This window comes from Stegostoma tigrinum, chromosome 22 (assembly GCF_030684315.1).
Source record: "Stegostoma tigrinum isolate sSteTig4 chromosome 22, sSteTig4.hap1, whole genome shotgun sequence".
Classification (NCBI taxonomy): domain Eukaryota; kingdom Metazoa; phylum Chordata; class Chondrichthyes; order Orectolobiformes; family Stegostomatidae; genus Stegostoma; species Stegostoma tigrinum.
Window position 1 is genome coordinate 13,123,647 of NC_081375.1, and position 16,081 is coordinate 13,139,727.

Consider the following 16,081-nt stretch of genomic DNA (forward strand, 5'->3'; position numbering starts at 1 on the left):
CCGATCAATAAATTTGAAGATTCTGAAATTTGTGACTTCTTATTCTTTAGCTTTTTCATGTGAAGTCTTCCCAACTTGCGAGATATCCTTGGTTGCATTTTTTTTTTAAATTCACTTAATTGGTGTGGACTTCACCAGTTGGACTAACATTTTATTGGCCGTCCCAGGTGCCAAAGGTACACCTGATCTCTTCTTCCCAAACCCCACCTCCATAAAAAGGTACACCTTCCCTATTCTTCCCAAACTCCCCCGCCCCCAAAAAAAGGATGTGGTGGTTATATTCTGTCTTGTTGATGAGTTCATTGCCTGACAAGAATGTTACTTGTGACTTCTCTGCCCAAACCTGGATATTGTCCCTGCCTCTGAGCCTGGAGGCTCAGATTCAAGGTCTACCTGCTCTAGAGATGTGTCGTAATGTCTCTGAACAGGTTGGTTTAGAACATAGAACATAGAACAGTACAGCACAGAACAGGCCCTTCAGCCCACAATGTTGTGCCGACCATTGATCCTCATGTATGCACCCTCAAATTTCTGTGACCATAGTTTAGAAGGCATCTATTCAGGGGAATTCCTCCAATCCCTGGAGTTGAGCTGACTGGCCTCCAACAGTCAGTCTTCCTTCTGTGTCCATTAAGATTCCAACTAACAGAGTGTCTCTCACCTGATTCCAGTTTCGCTAGGCTCTCACTTGGCACTTCTGGCTGAAGATTGCTGCGTATGTTTCATCCTTGAATATGATGGATTGAAAGGCCTCCTGTGTGGTATGATTCTAGGAATCCAGTGACTGAAGATGTACACCGCTCCATTAGTGCAAGGGAATGTTGAATAGACATGAGAGATTAAGGGAATAATTTATGTTGATAGGGTAAGATTAAAAGGAGTGAGAGGAAGCTCACTGGAGCATAGGTCAATGGGGTGAATGGCCTGTTTAATAGAATCCCTACACTATGGAAGCAGGCCATTCAGCCCATTGAGGCCGCACTGACCATCAAAAGAGCATCACACCCAGATCCAACCCCTACCCTATCCTTGTAACTCTGCATTTCCCATGGCTAATCCACCCCACCTTCATCACATTCCCTTGACACTACCGGGCAATTTAGCATGGCCAATCTGCGTAACCGGAATGTCTTTGGACTGCAGGAAGAAACCGAGCACCCGGAGGAAACCCACGTAGACATAGGGAGAATGTGCAAACTCTGCACAGACAGTCACCCGAGTCTGGAATCAAATCCCAGTCCCACTGTGTGAGGCAGCAGTGTTAACCATTGAGCTGCTGTTTTGTTTGTGTGTGTACGTACATTTCTAATTTTGGATCTTGTCAAGTTGCAAGTAAAAATGTGCTTCATAAGTATTAAGGCATGTTCACAAGTACATCTGTTCCTCCAGTAAATTTCACGATGAGACTTCTGTCTCTTGGATATTTATGTACATAATCTATATAAGATCATGTGGACCTAGTTTGGAGGGAAATTCCTTTTATAGCTGTTTTAGGGAAACAGTTGTTACCTAGGGACACTGAAGTCCATTGTCTGGATTTTGTTGTGATAATGATGGTGAATCTGCCAATGTTTGCCTTTTTTTTTCGGTCCCTTGAAACTGACAGAAACTTTGTCTATGCATGTGCAGAATTATGCAGCAATCCAGAAAACACAGTTGGTGATCTTATATTGGGAGAGTTTGCTTTTGACTCCTGCTCAGAAACCTTATAATCAGACAGTGAATTCACAAAATATTCCACTGTTAAACAGTTAATGAGTTTGCATATTCTTTCTGAAGTTTGGATTGAGATAGAAGTTGAAATCAATTAATTTGCTGTCAGTAAATTTAAATCAGGGAAGGAATCTAGTTCTTTTAACTTACTGCTTGCTTGTCTGTAAGAATGTCAATCAGCATGCTGACATCATTGCTATGAGACGCTAGCAGATCCTTTTTTATTTAAACTGTGATTGGGGAAAGGGAAAATCCTTGTGCCAAGAGAAATATCAGATCTCAAGAGAAAGCTGTCCACAAAATGCAGTGGCTAGCACAGTTGATAACTCCAAACTCTAGCTCACCAATGACAGGAGAATTATTGACAGCACAGCAACACCATCTCTCCATTTGTCAGTAAGTGCTGGAACATTAGCAATAACTGAACCCAGCTGCTGCAATTCAGGGAACTGGGAGGAAATATTGTTGGCGAACAGTTAGTGATCAAATCATAACAAACTTGAAACTGTAGTTGAACAGAGAGAGCTTTAGCAGGATTAATTGTACTATACTGGCAACAGAGCCCCTTTGCAAAATTGACTAAATATGGGCTCGAGCGCTGACTTTTCCTGCTCTATCTTTGGTAAAGTTGCTTGTAAAGCAGTTCAAAATGACACTGACGTTTAGAGACTATTTTAGATTTTCAATGGGCACCAAAGCTTCTTGTGATTGCGTTCCTTGGCATCATTTAAAATGTCATGTTATGAACAGTGCTTCCTCAGTGGGAGTATCAATAAAGGAAGGTCAATATTTCATCCGAGATAATGGGAACTGCAGATGCTGGAGAATTCCAAGATAATAAAATGTGAGGCTGGATGAACACAGCAGGTCAAGCAGCATCTCAGGAGCACAAAAGCTGACGTTTCGGGCCTAGACCCTTCATCAGAGAGTCAAAAGCAAACTCTCCCAATATAAGATCACCAACTGTGTTTTCTGGATTGCTGCATAATTCTGCACATGCATAGACAAAGTTTCTGTCAGTTTCATCTGTCAGTTTCATCCCTTCATCAATATTTCATCCACCTCCTCTACTCTGTTCAGAATGACCTCCGTGGCTGCATGCAGCAAGACCCGAACCACTTCCAGACTCGGGCAGATAAGTGGTATTTTGCATTTCAGTATGCATTCTGTTTGCTAGACATCTCCGAGAAAGAATCATTCAATGGTATTACCATCGCAGAATTCCCCAGCTTCAACATCTAGTACCATTGACCAGAAGGTCACCTGGACCAGCCACATAGATAACTGTGGCTACAACCGCAGGTCAGAGACTGCAACATTATGTTGAGTGGTCTGTCCTCCCCCCAAAGCCTGATCACCTGCTTGAAGGAAAAAAAACCCAAAAGAACTGTGGATGCTGTAAATCGGGAACAAAAACAGAAGTTGAAGGAAAAGCTCAGCGGGCCTGGCAGCGTCTGTGAAGGAAAAAAAGTCCATTAATGTTTCGAGTCCAGTGACCCTGCCTCAGAACAGTTCTATTTTAAATACGTGCAGCTGTGTCAAATGTTATTGGAAGGTCCTTTGCCGTGAGATCTTGTGAAATTTGTCACCATATCTTATTACATTCGTCAGACGACTCCTGTCTGTTAGTAGCCCCATGTTACCATGTGCCATTCCCAGAACAACTCACCACTTTCTACTGAAAGACTGTAGCCTTGTCGCATTTAAAATGTTGCTCTACACCCAGATTGCTGCAAAAGCTTTAGCCTGATCTATTGGTTGTGGGGTGGCTTAGCTCTATCTATCACTTGTGCTTATACTGTTTAGCATGCAAGTAGTCTTGTTTTGGTAGTAGTTTTATTTGAAGTAGTCTTAATTGGTACTTTCACCATGTTGACGTCTCATTTTTTGGTATGCCTGTTCCTGCTGCTGGCATGGTGTCATACACTCTCCATTGAACCAGGGATGATCCCATGGCTTGATGGTAATGGTTGACTGGGGCATATGCCAGGACAGGAGGTTTACAGATTGTGCTAAAGTGCAATTCTGCTGCTGATGATGATGATGATGGCCCATAGTGCCTCATAGTCTTGAGTTGGTAGAGCTGTTCGAAGTCTGTCCCAACTAGCACACTGTTAGTGCCACACAACACAATGAGGATACCCTCCAACATGAAGGTGGGACTTTGTCTCTGTGGGGTTGCTTTTACCAATATTGTTATGGACAGATACATTTGCAGCTGGTAGATTGGTAAGGATGAGGTCAAGTATGTTGTTCCAACTGGTTGGTTTCCTCACCACCTGCAATAGACCCAGTCTAGCAGTTATATCCTCTATGACCTGATCGGCAGCAGCAGTAAAAGTCAAGCTGTTGAAGGTGAAATCCCCCCACCAGAGTAGATTGCCTGCCACCCTCAGTGTGAAGGAGTACTGATTTCTCCACCAAGGGGCGATGATACATGGTAATCAGCAGGAGATTTCTTTGTCAATGTTTACCTGAAACCATGATACTCATGGGGCCTAGAGACAATTTTGAAGACTCCCAGGGCAACTTTCCCCCATTGTATACTACTGTGCTGTCACCTCTGCTGGGTCGGTTGAATGGTGTGAATAAACATATGAAATAGGAGTAAATGTAAGCCATTCGGCTCTTCAAGCCTGCTCCACCAGATTTTCATCTTGACGAATTGTGTCTAATTCTGGGCACCACCATTTAGGAAAGAGGAAAAGGTATGAAACGGTTAAGAAATAGAAAAAAATGGCTGCAGAGATGAGAGCCTTCGATCACGTGAATCAATCTCAGAAGTTGGGCCAATCTTCTGCTGAAAAGCAAAGGCTAAAATGGGATTTGATAGAGATGTTCAAAGTTATGTGAGGTCTGTGTAGAGTAGGTAGAAAGAGATTGTTCCCATTGGCAAAGGTGTCAAAAAGCAATGAGTACTCATTTGAGAAGAAGGCTGAAAAAAGTGACATGAGGGAAAAAGAAATCTTTACACAGTGAGCGTCTGGTGGAGACTGATTTAACAATATGGCTCTCAATAGGAAGTTGGATAATTATCTGATGAGAGAAAACATTGCACCAAACCAATGGAGGGTGGGAGAAAGGAGTGACAGAATATCTTGCTTCATGCTAGTTTGAACTCTTGTGCAAATAAAAGAAATTTAAATTCAGAAAGATTATACCTAATGTCTGTTGCTTGTTAGGAAACGTAAATATTCCACTTACTGATGCACAAGACAGAGAAACAGATAAAAGCAGTTGGGAAAAGATGGATAGTTTGAGAAATATACACAACACTTGAGGAACTGATCTCAAAATGCTGCAAGTTCTATTTGCACTTACTCCTTTGAAAGTTTTGCGAAGTTGAGCGTTGAGATCTGGATAGCTTCCATGCTCCTTACCTCTAGTTCCCTGCTGATGGATACCAGAAATTCACCAATGACCCAAAACTCATACCTCAACTTCCTGTCTTGCTGACTCAATAAGAGACTCCTCTCCACCATTTTGCAAAATGCCCATCCCTCCAAAATGATGCAAAATTACTTGTCCCCAGTGTCAGCAGCTCCCAATCAACCCTTCGTGCTATTGAGAAGAAACGTTTTCCAATTTCTGCAAGGCACAGGAACCAGCAAAGCACTGCAATGCCCTACTGCAACTGGATTCCATTATTTCCTTCTCAGTACAGCACTGCTAAATACAAATTGGTATATTTTACATACGCACTTGTTGTGGATTTACAGCTGCTAAGGGATAAGAATTAAATATAACCATTAAAGAAAAATACTTCATAAAACACAGTCATTTAAATTTTTGCAGAGTCATGGTCAGAGTCGTAGAATTTTGTTCACAAAGTACCTATACAACTCCCACTATCCCAATTAATTAATGAATTGAGTCATTGTAAATCAGGAAGACTGATGTTCTCCCCTACATACTAATATTCCCAGTGTGGAAGCATATCCTCTCAGAATTCTCCGAGCTGTCTCTCCAAGTGGATCCCAAAATATTTTGCCTCCAGAATTCACACAATGATGGAAGAGGTCTACACAAATCAGTGGTTGAGGGGGAAAATAGTTACTAAGGGGTCCCTGAAATAACTCCACAGCAGCCAGCATCCCATCACCAAATCACCCTTTACTCACACTTGGAGAGCCTTGATATTGATGCGATTTGATTGGCGTCAGCTCTCAGGGTGAACAGAATGCCTGACACTTTGTTTATTTTTGTCAGCCAGGCCTCCCTGATTGGGCTGGATTAACAGCCCCAATCAGGGGACTCATATTCTAAGAGATCTACCTGGTTGACCTCGGTACAATCACTACAGTCCCACCTGAACAAATCAATGATCACTCTGAATACAGGCAAGTTCATTACTGACTTTTGACAAACCAGGAAATTTGGAAAGAAAGGGCTTGCAATTAACTGAACTCTATGTTACTTTGCAAATTTTAATTTGCTTCCAAATTCACCATTTGAGATTCTTAGCATAGGGCAGATCATGATGGTGATTGCTTTTAAAGGTCAGTAAGTTGAGAATGCATCTACGCCAGTGGATTGACTGTAACTTTGCAGTGGTTCAAATATTTCTTTGGGACAGGAAACTGACCATGTAGCTCCCGCAAATGCCACCTTCAAACCAATGTTGCTTTGTATGCATTAGGAGACTACGTCCTCCTGGTAGCAAACATAATTGTTTTATTCATTCAGGAGATGGAGACATTCTCAAAAATAAATCATCATACAAGTTTTAGAGGTTGCTGAAAGGCAAAGCTCAGTGATTTCAGTGACAGGAAACAGAGCGGAGGAGAATTGAGGTTTTATCCCCTACCAGCTCCCATGCAGGTACATTTAGGAATACATAGGTATGCCATGGATGAAAACCGCAAAGCAAAAAGCAGCAGTAATGACCCAGCTCTCAGACGATTTGGGTAAGTAACGTCAACCCTGCATCCCAATGCCCTGTATCCCACCCCCACCAAAAAGTTCCAAACTCCCCATCTGGTTTTAATCTGTTATGCCAGACAGGTTTTGTCCCTTCTGCCCTTGGTTGTATTATATTTAAATTAAAGAATTTCCTTTACAATGTGTACATTGGTATTTCCTGTAAGATAAGTCTGGGAGATTAGGGTTTCGAAGAGCTTGCAGAAGCTTTAATAACACCCCAGTCAATGCAGAGCTCTGTGCGATGTGCAACTTCACTGTTTAAAAGTGGCAATATTTCATTTCTTCTCTTCTACTTTTTTCTGGGCATCTTTTCTTCTTTAACCATAGCTTCAAATTCTAGAAGAAAGAATGAAACACAAGTGGAAATCTTGTGCATTCTCATTCAATTATAACTGAGGGTTGTTATCATAATCATTACCAAAAACATCTACATTATTCATAAAATTTGGAAAAGGATCACACATGATCATTTGAAGTGCATTGGAATCGACATTGTTCAATGCTCTTTGTGGCATTCTCAGTTGCCCTCTTATACTTACAATTCCGCATTGTTTACAATTTCCTTTTCCACTTCATGTTAAAACATTCTATGCTGCATGCAGCACAGCAAGATTTATACTGATTCCCACCCCTCAGTACACTATGGCAGGAATCCTTTCTTTTCTAAAATACACCTAACGTCCCTGAAATAACTGCACCTGGACCTTTGCCCTGTCAACAATCCACCCCTTATTTACATGTGCCCAGTGCATGGACTCTGACCAGCTCGCTCAGAACCAGTCCCGAGAATGAGGAGAAGATCTGAAGCTCTTGTTTATATTTGTCAGCCCAGGTTACCAGCCTCAATTGGGGATCTCATGCTCAATGACAGCCACCTGGCCCACATCCCAATCACTACAATTCCAAAAAGATGCATTAGACAATTATAAGTCACTGTTGAACTTCAGACCCGAAGTCCTTGTTTTGTGAAGATAGGCACAAGCAAATTATTCAGTGTTTTACACTTGATGGAAAATATTGAAGTAAATGGACAGTTAGGTTTAAAATACTTATGGAGCAAAATTCAGAATGACGGTGCACATTGCCTGGATGCCACAGGAGTTCTTTGGGTGTCTAAAGTGGTGTCTGTAGAACTCAGACACAATTTCACTGCATGTCATTACTTTAGTTAGCACTAGTGAATAATACTGGAGCTTTGCCACACAGACAGGTCACAACTTCAGTCAATTTCTCATGCTGGTCTGACACTTTGGGGATCAAGCCTTAACCCGCTTAACTTTATACAGTTAAACACACATTCAACCAAAGGACAGGCCCCACATCACTGCTCCCTATTAGGATCACCAGTTATTCACTAAGTGAAAACCGAAAGAACTGCAGATGCAGCAGATCAGAAACTGAAATAGAAATTTCCAGGAAACCTCAGCAGGTCTGCCAGCATCTGTGGAGAGAAATCAGAATTAACGTTTTAGGTGTGACCCTTCCTCAGTTCAGGCCCCTCAAGCCTGCTCTATTATCTGATAAAATCATAGTTGTCTCGGGCCTCAACTCTACGTTGTGCACATTCTATACATCCACTTGGCCGAGCTCATCCCACCCTCATCAACTTCTCTTTTAACTCCTCTCATTCACTTCGGGTCAGAAGGTTGGTCATGGGTACCCACATGGGCCTTAGTTATGCTAGTCTCTCCACGGGGTATGTGGAACATTCCTTGTTCCAGTCCAATTCCGGTCCCCACACACAACTCTTTCTCTGATATGTCATTGTTGCTGCTTCCCTCTCATCCAGAATTGGAAAAGTTCATTGATTTCACTTCCAATTTTCACCCAGCCCTCACTTTCACTTGGTCTATCTCTGACTCCTCCCTTCCCTTCCTCAGCTTGTCTGCTTCCATTTCTGGGGATAGATTGGTCACTAATACCCACTATAAACCCATCAATTCCCACAGCTATAAGTGATAATGGGAACTGTAGATGCTGGAGAATCCAAGATAATAAAATGTGAGGCTGGATGAACACAGCAGGCCCAGCAGCATCTCAGGAGCACAAAAGCTGATGTTTCGGGCCTAGACCCTTCATCAGAGAGCTCTGATGAAGGGTCTGGGCCCGAAACGTCAGCTTTTGTGCTCCTGAGATGCTGCTGGGCCTGCTGTGTTCATCCAGCCTCACATTTTATTATCTTGGATTCCCACAGCTTTCTGGACTATACATCCACACACCCCACTTCCTGGAAAAACTCCATCCCATTCTCTCCGTTCCTCCGTCTCCGTCGCATATGTTCAGATGAGGCCAACTTTGACAAGGGAGCCTCTGAAATGTCCACTTTCTTCCTCAACCGAGGGTTCCCCACCTCCGTCGTTAACCAGGTCTGACCCATCTCCCTCCCTTCCGCCCTCACCCGCTCCTGCAACAGTGATAGAGTTCCCCATGTCCTTACCTACCATCCCACCAACATCCACATCCAGAAGATCATCAAAGGACATTTCTGACACATATTCCCCCCCTCTCCCTTGCCCGCCTTTCGCAGGGACAGTTCCTCTGGGACACCCTGGTCTACACTTCCTTCACCCCCAACACCATTCCCCCCACCCCACCCACACCCACCATAGCCCAACGGCACCTTCCCCTATAACCAGCAAAGGTGCAACACCTGCCCATTTACTTCCTCCCCAGCATCCAAAGGCCCAAACATGCCTTCCAGGTGAAGTAACACTTCACCTGCACTTCCCAGAATCTAAATAAAAACCAAAAGAACTGTGGATGCTGTAAATCAGGAACTTAAACAAAGTTCCAGAAACTTTCCTTTTCTCCCCAGAATCTAGTCTACTGCATTCGCTGCTCACAATGTGGCCTCATCTACACTGGGGAAATGAAGCATAGACTTGGTGACCGTTTCGCAGAACATCTACGTTCTGCTCACAAAAAAGACCCTGAGCTACCCATTGCATGGCACTTTAACACACCACCCTGGGAGGGTGGTGGGGACGAGCTGGACTGGTTTTGGGATGTGGTGGGGGTGGGGTAGATTTTGAAGCTTGTGAAGTTAGACGCTTGGACGTTGAACAGTTTTTCCAACGCCTCCGTGCTTACTTCTTTAACCATGAGACCAACCCTCCCTCTACTGAATCCTTCTCCCGCCTCCAACACACCCCCTCCCACTGGACACCACCCCTAGGCCTCCTGCCCTCCCTCGACCTCTTCATCTCCAACTGCCATCGTGACATCACTCGCCTCAACCTCTCCGCCCCTCTCACCCACTCCAACCTCTCCCCCGCAGAACAGGCAGCTCTCTGCTCCAATCCCAACCTCACCGTAAAACCAGCGGACAAGGGAGGCACAGTTGTAGTATACGTCTACATCACTGAGGCCAGGCTTCAACTCTCCAATACCTCCTCCTACCGCCCCCTTGATCATGACCCCATCGCCGAACACCAAAACATCATCTCCCAAACCCCCATCCATAACCTCACCACATCAGATGACCTCCCACCCACAGCTTCCAACCTCATCGTTCCCCAACCCCGCACCGACCGCTTCTATCTCCTTCCCAAAATCCCTGCCCTGGTTGATCCATTGTCTCCACCTGCTCCTGCTTTACGGAACTCATCTCCACCTATCTCGACTCCGTTTTCTCTGCCCGGTCCAGAAGCTCCTTAAGTACTTCCATGACAACACCCACGCCCTGCACCTCCTCCAGAACTTCCAATTCCCTGGTCCCTAACACCTCAAATTTACTGTGGACGTCCAGTCCCTATACACCTGCATTCCCCATGCAGATGGCCAAAAGGCACCCCGCTTCTTCCTGTCCCGCAGACCCGACCAGTCCCCATCCACTGACACCTTCATCCACTTAGCTAAACTCATCCTCACCCTCAACAACTTCTCTTTCAAGTTCTCCCACTTCCTGCAGACAAAGGGGTGACCATGAGCACCCGCATGGGCCCAAGCTATGCCTGCCTCTTTGTAGGTTACGTGGAACAATCCCTCTTCCGTACCTACACCGGCGCTAAACCCCACCTCTTCCTCCGTTACATTGATGACTATATCGGCACCGCCTCCTGCTCCCACGAGAAACTCAAACAGTTCATTCACTTCACCAACAATTTCCACCCCAACCTCAAGTTCACCTGGACCATCTCCAACACATCCCTCACCTTCCTGACCCTCTCTGTCTCCATCTCTGGCAACCACCTGAAAACCAATGTCCATTTTAAGCCCACCAACTCCCACCCACCTTCCTGCAAAATTCCATCCCCTATTCCAAATTCTGTCACCTCCACCATATCTGCTCCCGAGATGAGGCATTCCACTCCCGTACATCTCAGATGTCCTCGTTTTTCAAGGACTGCAACTTTCCCCCATCAGTGGTCAAGAACGCCCTTGACCGTGTCTCCCGCATTTCCCATAACTCATCCCTCACACCCCACTCCCGCAATAACAGCCAAAACAGAATTCCCCTAGTCCTCACATACCACCCCACCAACCTCCGTATACAACGCATCGTCCTCCGGGACTTCCGCCATCTACAATCCGACCCCAACACCAAAGACATCTTTCCGTCCCCACCCTTGTCTGCTTTTCAGAGGGACCACTCTCTCCGTGACTCCCTCCAACCCCACCACGCCTGGCACTTTTCCCTGCGACTGCAGGAAGTCCTACACCTGCCACTACACCTGCTCCCTCGCCCCCATCCCAGGCCCCACAAAGACTTTCCACATCAAGCAGATGTTCACCTGCACATCTGCTAATGTGGTTGACTGCATCTGCTGTTCCCGTTGTGGCCTCATTTACATTGGGGAAACTAAGTGGAGGCTTGCGGGTCGCTTTGTGGAACACCTATGCTGGGTTCACACTAAACAACATCACCTCTCAGTCGCGAACCATTTCCAATCCCCCTCCCATTCTTTAGATGACATGTCCATCTGGGCCTCCTGCAGTGCCACAATGATGCCACCCGAAGGTTGCAGGAACAGCAACTCATATTCCGCTTGGGAACCCTGCAACCCAACAGTATCAATGTGGACTTCACAAGCTTAAAAATCTCCGCTCCCCCGACTGCAGCCCAAAACCAGACCAGTGTGTCCCCGCCCCCCTAACCTGTCCTTCCTCCCAATTATCCTTTCCTCTAACCTCAAGCCCCACCCCCATCTCCTACCTACTAGCCTCTTCCTGCCTCCTCGACCTGTCCATCCTCCCTGGACTGACCTATCCCCTCCCTACTTCCCCACTTACACTCACCTTTACAGACCCCATCGCCACCTCTTTGACCTGCCTGTCTCCTGTCCACCTATCTTCTCCTCTATCCATATTCTATCCAACTCCCCCTCTCTCCTTATTTATTTCAGAACACCCTTTCCCTCCCCCATTTCTGAAGAAGGGTCTAGGCCTGAAATGTCAGCTTTCCTGCTCCTCTGATGCTGCTTGGCCTGCTGTGTTCATCCAGCTCCACACCATGTTATCTCAGATTCTCCAGCATCGGCTGTTCCTGCTGTCTCTGTAACAACTCCTTTAACTCCTTGTTTGATTAACCATCGCCTTCATTGACCGACTCTCCACTACTCTGTGTGGGTTAAGTCCACAGACCAGTGACACTCTCAGGACAAAAGATTTTCCCAATCTTTTTCTTAAATGCTAGACCCCATGTTTTTGAAACCATGTCCACTAATTTAGTCTCTTCCAGAAGGGGAAACATTCTCTGAGATTCTATCTGGCCAAGATAAAAATCACCTCTCATTTTTCTAAACTCAAATAGAAGCTACACCAATCTGTCGAACCTTTCTTCTTTTCCTCCCTTCCCGACTTTTCTCTGCACAGTGTGAAAATTCCAGGAGACCACTCACGCTCTCGCCCATGTTATTCCACTCTTCTGTCTTTTCCAGCCCAAGCCGGTTCCAACCGGATTCTCACGGCCTGCTCCTGACACAATGTATCACCCCTTTAAAAATTGAAAGTCTATCTTTAAGGAGCATGGCTTCGCTTTAACCGGCAACTCAGTCACTTATGACACTGGTGTTCCCCCCAACCTCACCCCCACATCCCCCAAACCCACCCCCAGGTATCCAGCAAATCAACATATTTGATTCATGCTGAAAATGGAAAGACAGCAAGCAAGCAGCTTTGAAATTGGTTTGTTGCCTCCTTTGCAGTCAGTAGGCATGGGTTATTAATGCATGAGAATCCAGTTTTGGGGATGATTAGGGCTGATAAAGAAGGGGAGAGATTACTGCAATATTAATTCTGTAATTTGTTCAAGGGTTGTGGGTGTCGCTAACTGAGCTGACATTCATTATCCACCCCTAATTACCCAGAAGGCAGTCACAATCCAACTACATTGCTGTGGATTTGGAGTCATATGTAGGCCAGACCAGGTAAGGATGGCAGATTTCCTTCCCTGAAGGGCATTAGTGATGTGAACCATTCGGGTTTTTGTTTTAAAGGCACCAGTCAGTGTTGGTTACGTGGTTATCATTTGGGCTAGCTTTTTATCCAGTTTCTTATCGAATCCAAATTTCACTGGTGGGCATTCAAACCCAGGTCCTTAGAGCATTGGGGCAGCCCGGTGGCTCAGCAGTTAGCACTGCAGCCTCATGGCGCCAGGAATCCCGGTGTGCTTACACCTTTTGGGTGACTGTGTGTATGGAGTTTGCACTTTCACCCCATGTCTACATGGGTTTCCTCCGGGTGCTCCGGTTTCCTCCCACAGTCCAAAGATGTGCAGGTTAGGGTGGATTGACCATGCTAAATTGCCCCATAGTGTCCAGGGATGTGCAGACTAGGTGAATTAGCCCTGGGATATGCAGAGTAACAGGGATAGCGAAGGGAGTGGATCTGGGTGGGATGATCTTCAGAGGGTCAATGTGGACTCGATGGGCCGAATGGCCTGTTTTACACTAGAGGGATTCTATGAAACAGGCCATTAGCCTATTGATGTATATTCCAGGTGAACTTCATCCCATTCCTTTTAATCTGTCATTGTGCAACAGCGCTACCCAACCTCCCGAAACTGTACGTCATACCTTTGTAGTTAATTCTTCCATCTCCATCTATGTCTGCTGCCTGGATCATGGCATCAGCCTCTTCATCTGACAGTGGGGCAAGAGGAACATTGGTCGGAATTGTTGAGAGGATGTATCTGCAATACAATGTATGGAGAAGAGAGACATTACAGACTTCTCATTAACTCTTAGGTAGGAGACAGTCAAAAGCATTAAGATTTTCCAAGGTAACTTTCTTCATTCAAGAAACCAATTTTCTTGATTCAATCCATTTATAGACAAGAGTCCATGTGATGTTGACCACTTGAGTGATTACCACTTTGAAGTTTATTTTTGCAGATAAGACTTAAAATATCATTCATGCTTTAGTGATTAAGATTAGATTCATGGTATGAATGCAACTCTGTTCATCCCAAAGTGCTTTCGAGCCAAGAATCATTTTGGGGAACTTCTTATAATTTGAGGAAGCATTGTAACCAATTTTACACAGTAAACAAAGAAAGTAATTGAAACTATTTAAAAACAGAAAAATCTGTGGATGCTGTAAATCAGGAACAAAAACAGAAGTTGCTGGAAAAGCTCAGCAGGTCTAGCAGCATCTGTGAAGAAAACATCAGAGTTGATGTTTCGGGTCCGGTGATCTTTTCTTCACAGATGCTCCCAGACCTGCTGAGCTTTTCCAGCAACTTCTGTTTTTGTTCCTGATTTATGGCATCTGCAGTTCTTTTCAGTTTTTATTTAACTCACTGCCACATCCATTCTAGGCATGGCCACATTGAAGAAGTTTTGCTCCTCTCTCCGATGGGATTTCCATTCCAATCTTTCTTCTTTCCCACGTTAAATTCACTGCCACTCCTGGTGTTTGACTAGGTATTTGCTAAAACTAAGATAACAAAATGTGAGGCTGGATGAACACAGCAGGCCCAGCAGCATCTCAGGAGCACAAAAGCTGATGTTTCGGGCCTAGACCCTTCATCAGAGAGGGGGATGGGGTGAGGGTTCTGGAATAAATAGGGAGAGAGGGGAAGGCGGACCGAAGATGGAGAGAAAAGAAGATAGGTGGAGAGGAGAGTATAGGTGGGGAGGTAGGGAGGGGATAGGTCAGTCCAGGGAAGACGGACAGGTCAAGGAGGTGGGATGAGGTTATGGACATGTCATCTAAAGAATGGGATGGGGAGTGGAAATGGTTTGCGACTGGGAAGTGCACTGTATCCCAAAACCAGTCCAATCTGTCTCTGCCTCCCTAACCTGTTCTTCCTCTCACCCATCCCTTCCTCACACCTCAAGCCGCACCTCCGTCTCCTACCTACTAACCTCATCCCACCTCCTTGACCTGCCCATCTTCCCTGGACTGACCTATCCCCTCCCTACCTCCCCACCTATACTCTCCTCTCCACCTATCTTCTTTTCCCTCCATCTTTGGTCCGCCTCCCCCTCTCTCCCTATTTTTCCAGAACCCTCACCCCATCCCCCTTTCTGATGAAGGGTCTAGGCCCGAAACGTCAGCTTTTGTGCTCCTGAGATGCTGCTTGGCCTGCTGTGTTCATCCAGCCCCACACTTTGTTATCTTGGATTCTCCAGCATCTGCAGTTCCCATTATCTCTGATCACATATGTAATTGTGCTTTTCAGTCCCTCTGATCCACAACACCCCTCAGGACCTTACTGTTTATTGTATAATTCCACCTTGGTTTGACTTTCCCAATATCTGTATTGAATTGCATTCGCCAATCCTCAGCCCACTTCCCCATCTGACAAAGATCCCTTTGTAATTTTTGACAACCTTCCTCACTTTCAGTGATACCCCCTAATTTTGTCTCATGTGCAAACTTACTAATCATGCCTTGTACATTCACATCCAGATCATTGATGTAAATAATGAACAACAAAGGTCCCAGCACTGACCCCTGTGGCACAACACAAGTCACAGGCCTCCAGTCGGAGAAACAACCTTCAACCATCACCCTCTGCTTCCTACCATCGAGCCAATTTGGAATCCAATTAGCTAGCTCTCCCTGGATCCCATGTAACCTAACTTTCACAACTAGCCTGTCATGCGGGACCTTGTCAAAGGCCTTACTAAAGTCCACATGGACAACATCCACTGCCCTACCCTCGTCCATCCTCTTAGTTACTGCTTTGAAACACGTTAAAAGATTTGTCAGACATGGCTTCCCACACACAAATCCATGCTGACTATCCCTACTCAGACCTTGATTATCCAAATGTTGGCTGAACCTCTGCATCCCCTCCAATTACCTGCCTGTCTTGATCAGATGGGGTATGGTGTGAGCTCAGTGATCAGTCATGAACATAATGAATGATGGAGCAGGCTCAAGGGATTATATGGTCTACTCCTGCTCTTAGCTTCTATGTTTCAAAGTACCTGCCAGTCCTGCTGAGTTTCTCCAGCATTCTCTGTCTTTGTTTCCAATTTCCAGCATTTACAGT

At 45.3% G+C, this 16,081-nt stretch overlaps 1 protein-coding gene across 1 annotated transcript in view; it reads right to left on the reverse strand.

Moving 5' to 3' along the window:
* Positions 1–6,403: 6,403 nt before the first annotated feature.
* Positions 6,404–16,081, reverse strand: part of LOC125463826 (parvalbumin-like EF-hand-containing protein) — a 35,690-nt gene continuing 26,012 nt past the window's right edge. The window contains exons 4-5 of the mRNA XM_048555579.2: positions 13,653–13,768; positions 6,404–6,972 (exon numbers count right to left, since the gene is read on the reverse strand). Of these exons, the coding sequence (XP_048411536.1) occupies positions 6,926–6,972; positions 13,653–13,768 (163 nt within the window). The 3' untranslated portion in view covers positions 6,404–6,925. The remainder of the gene's footprint in view (positions 6,973–13,652; positions 13,769–16,081) is intronic.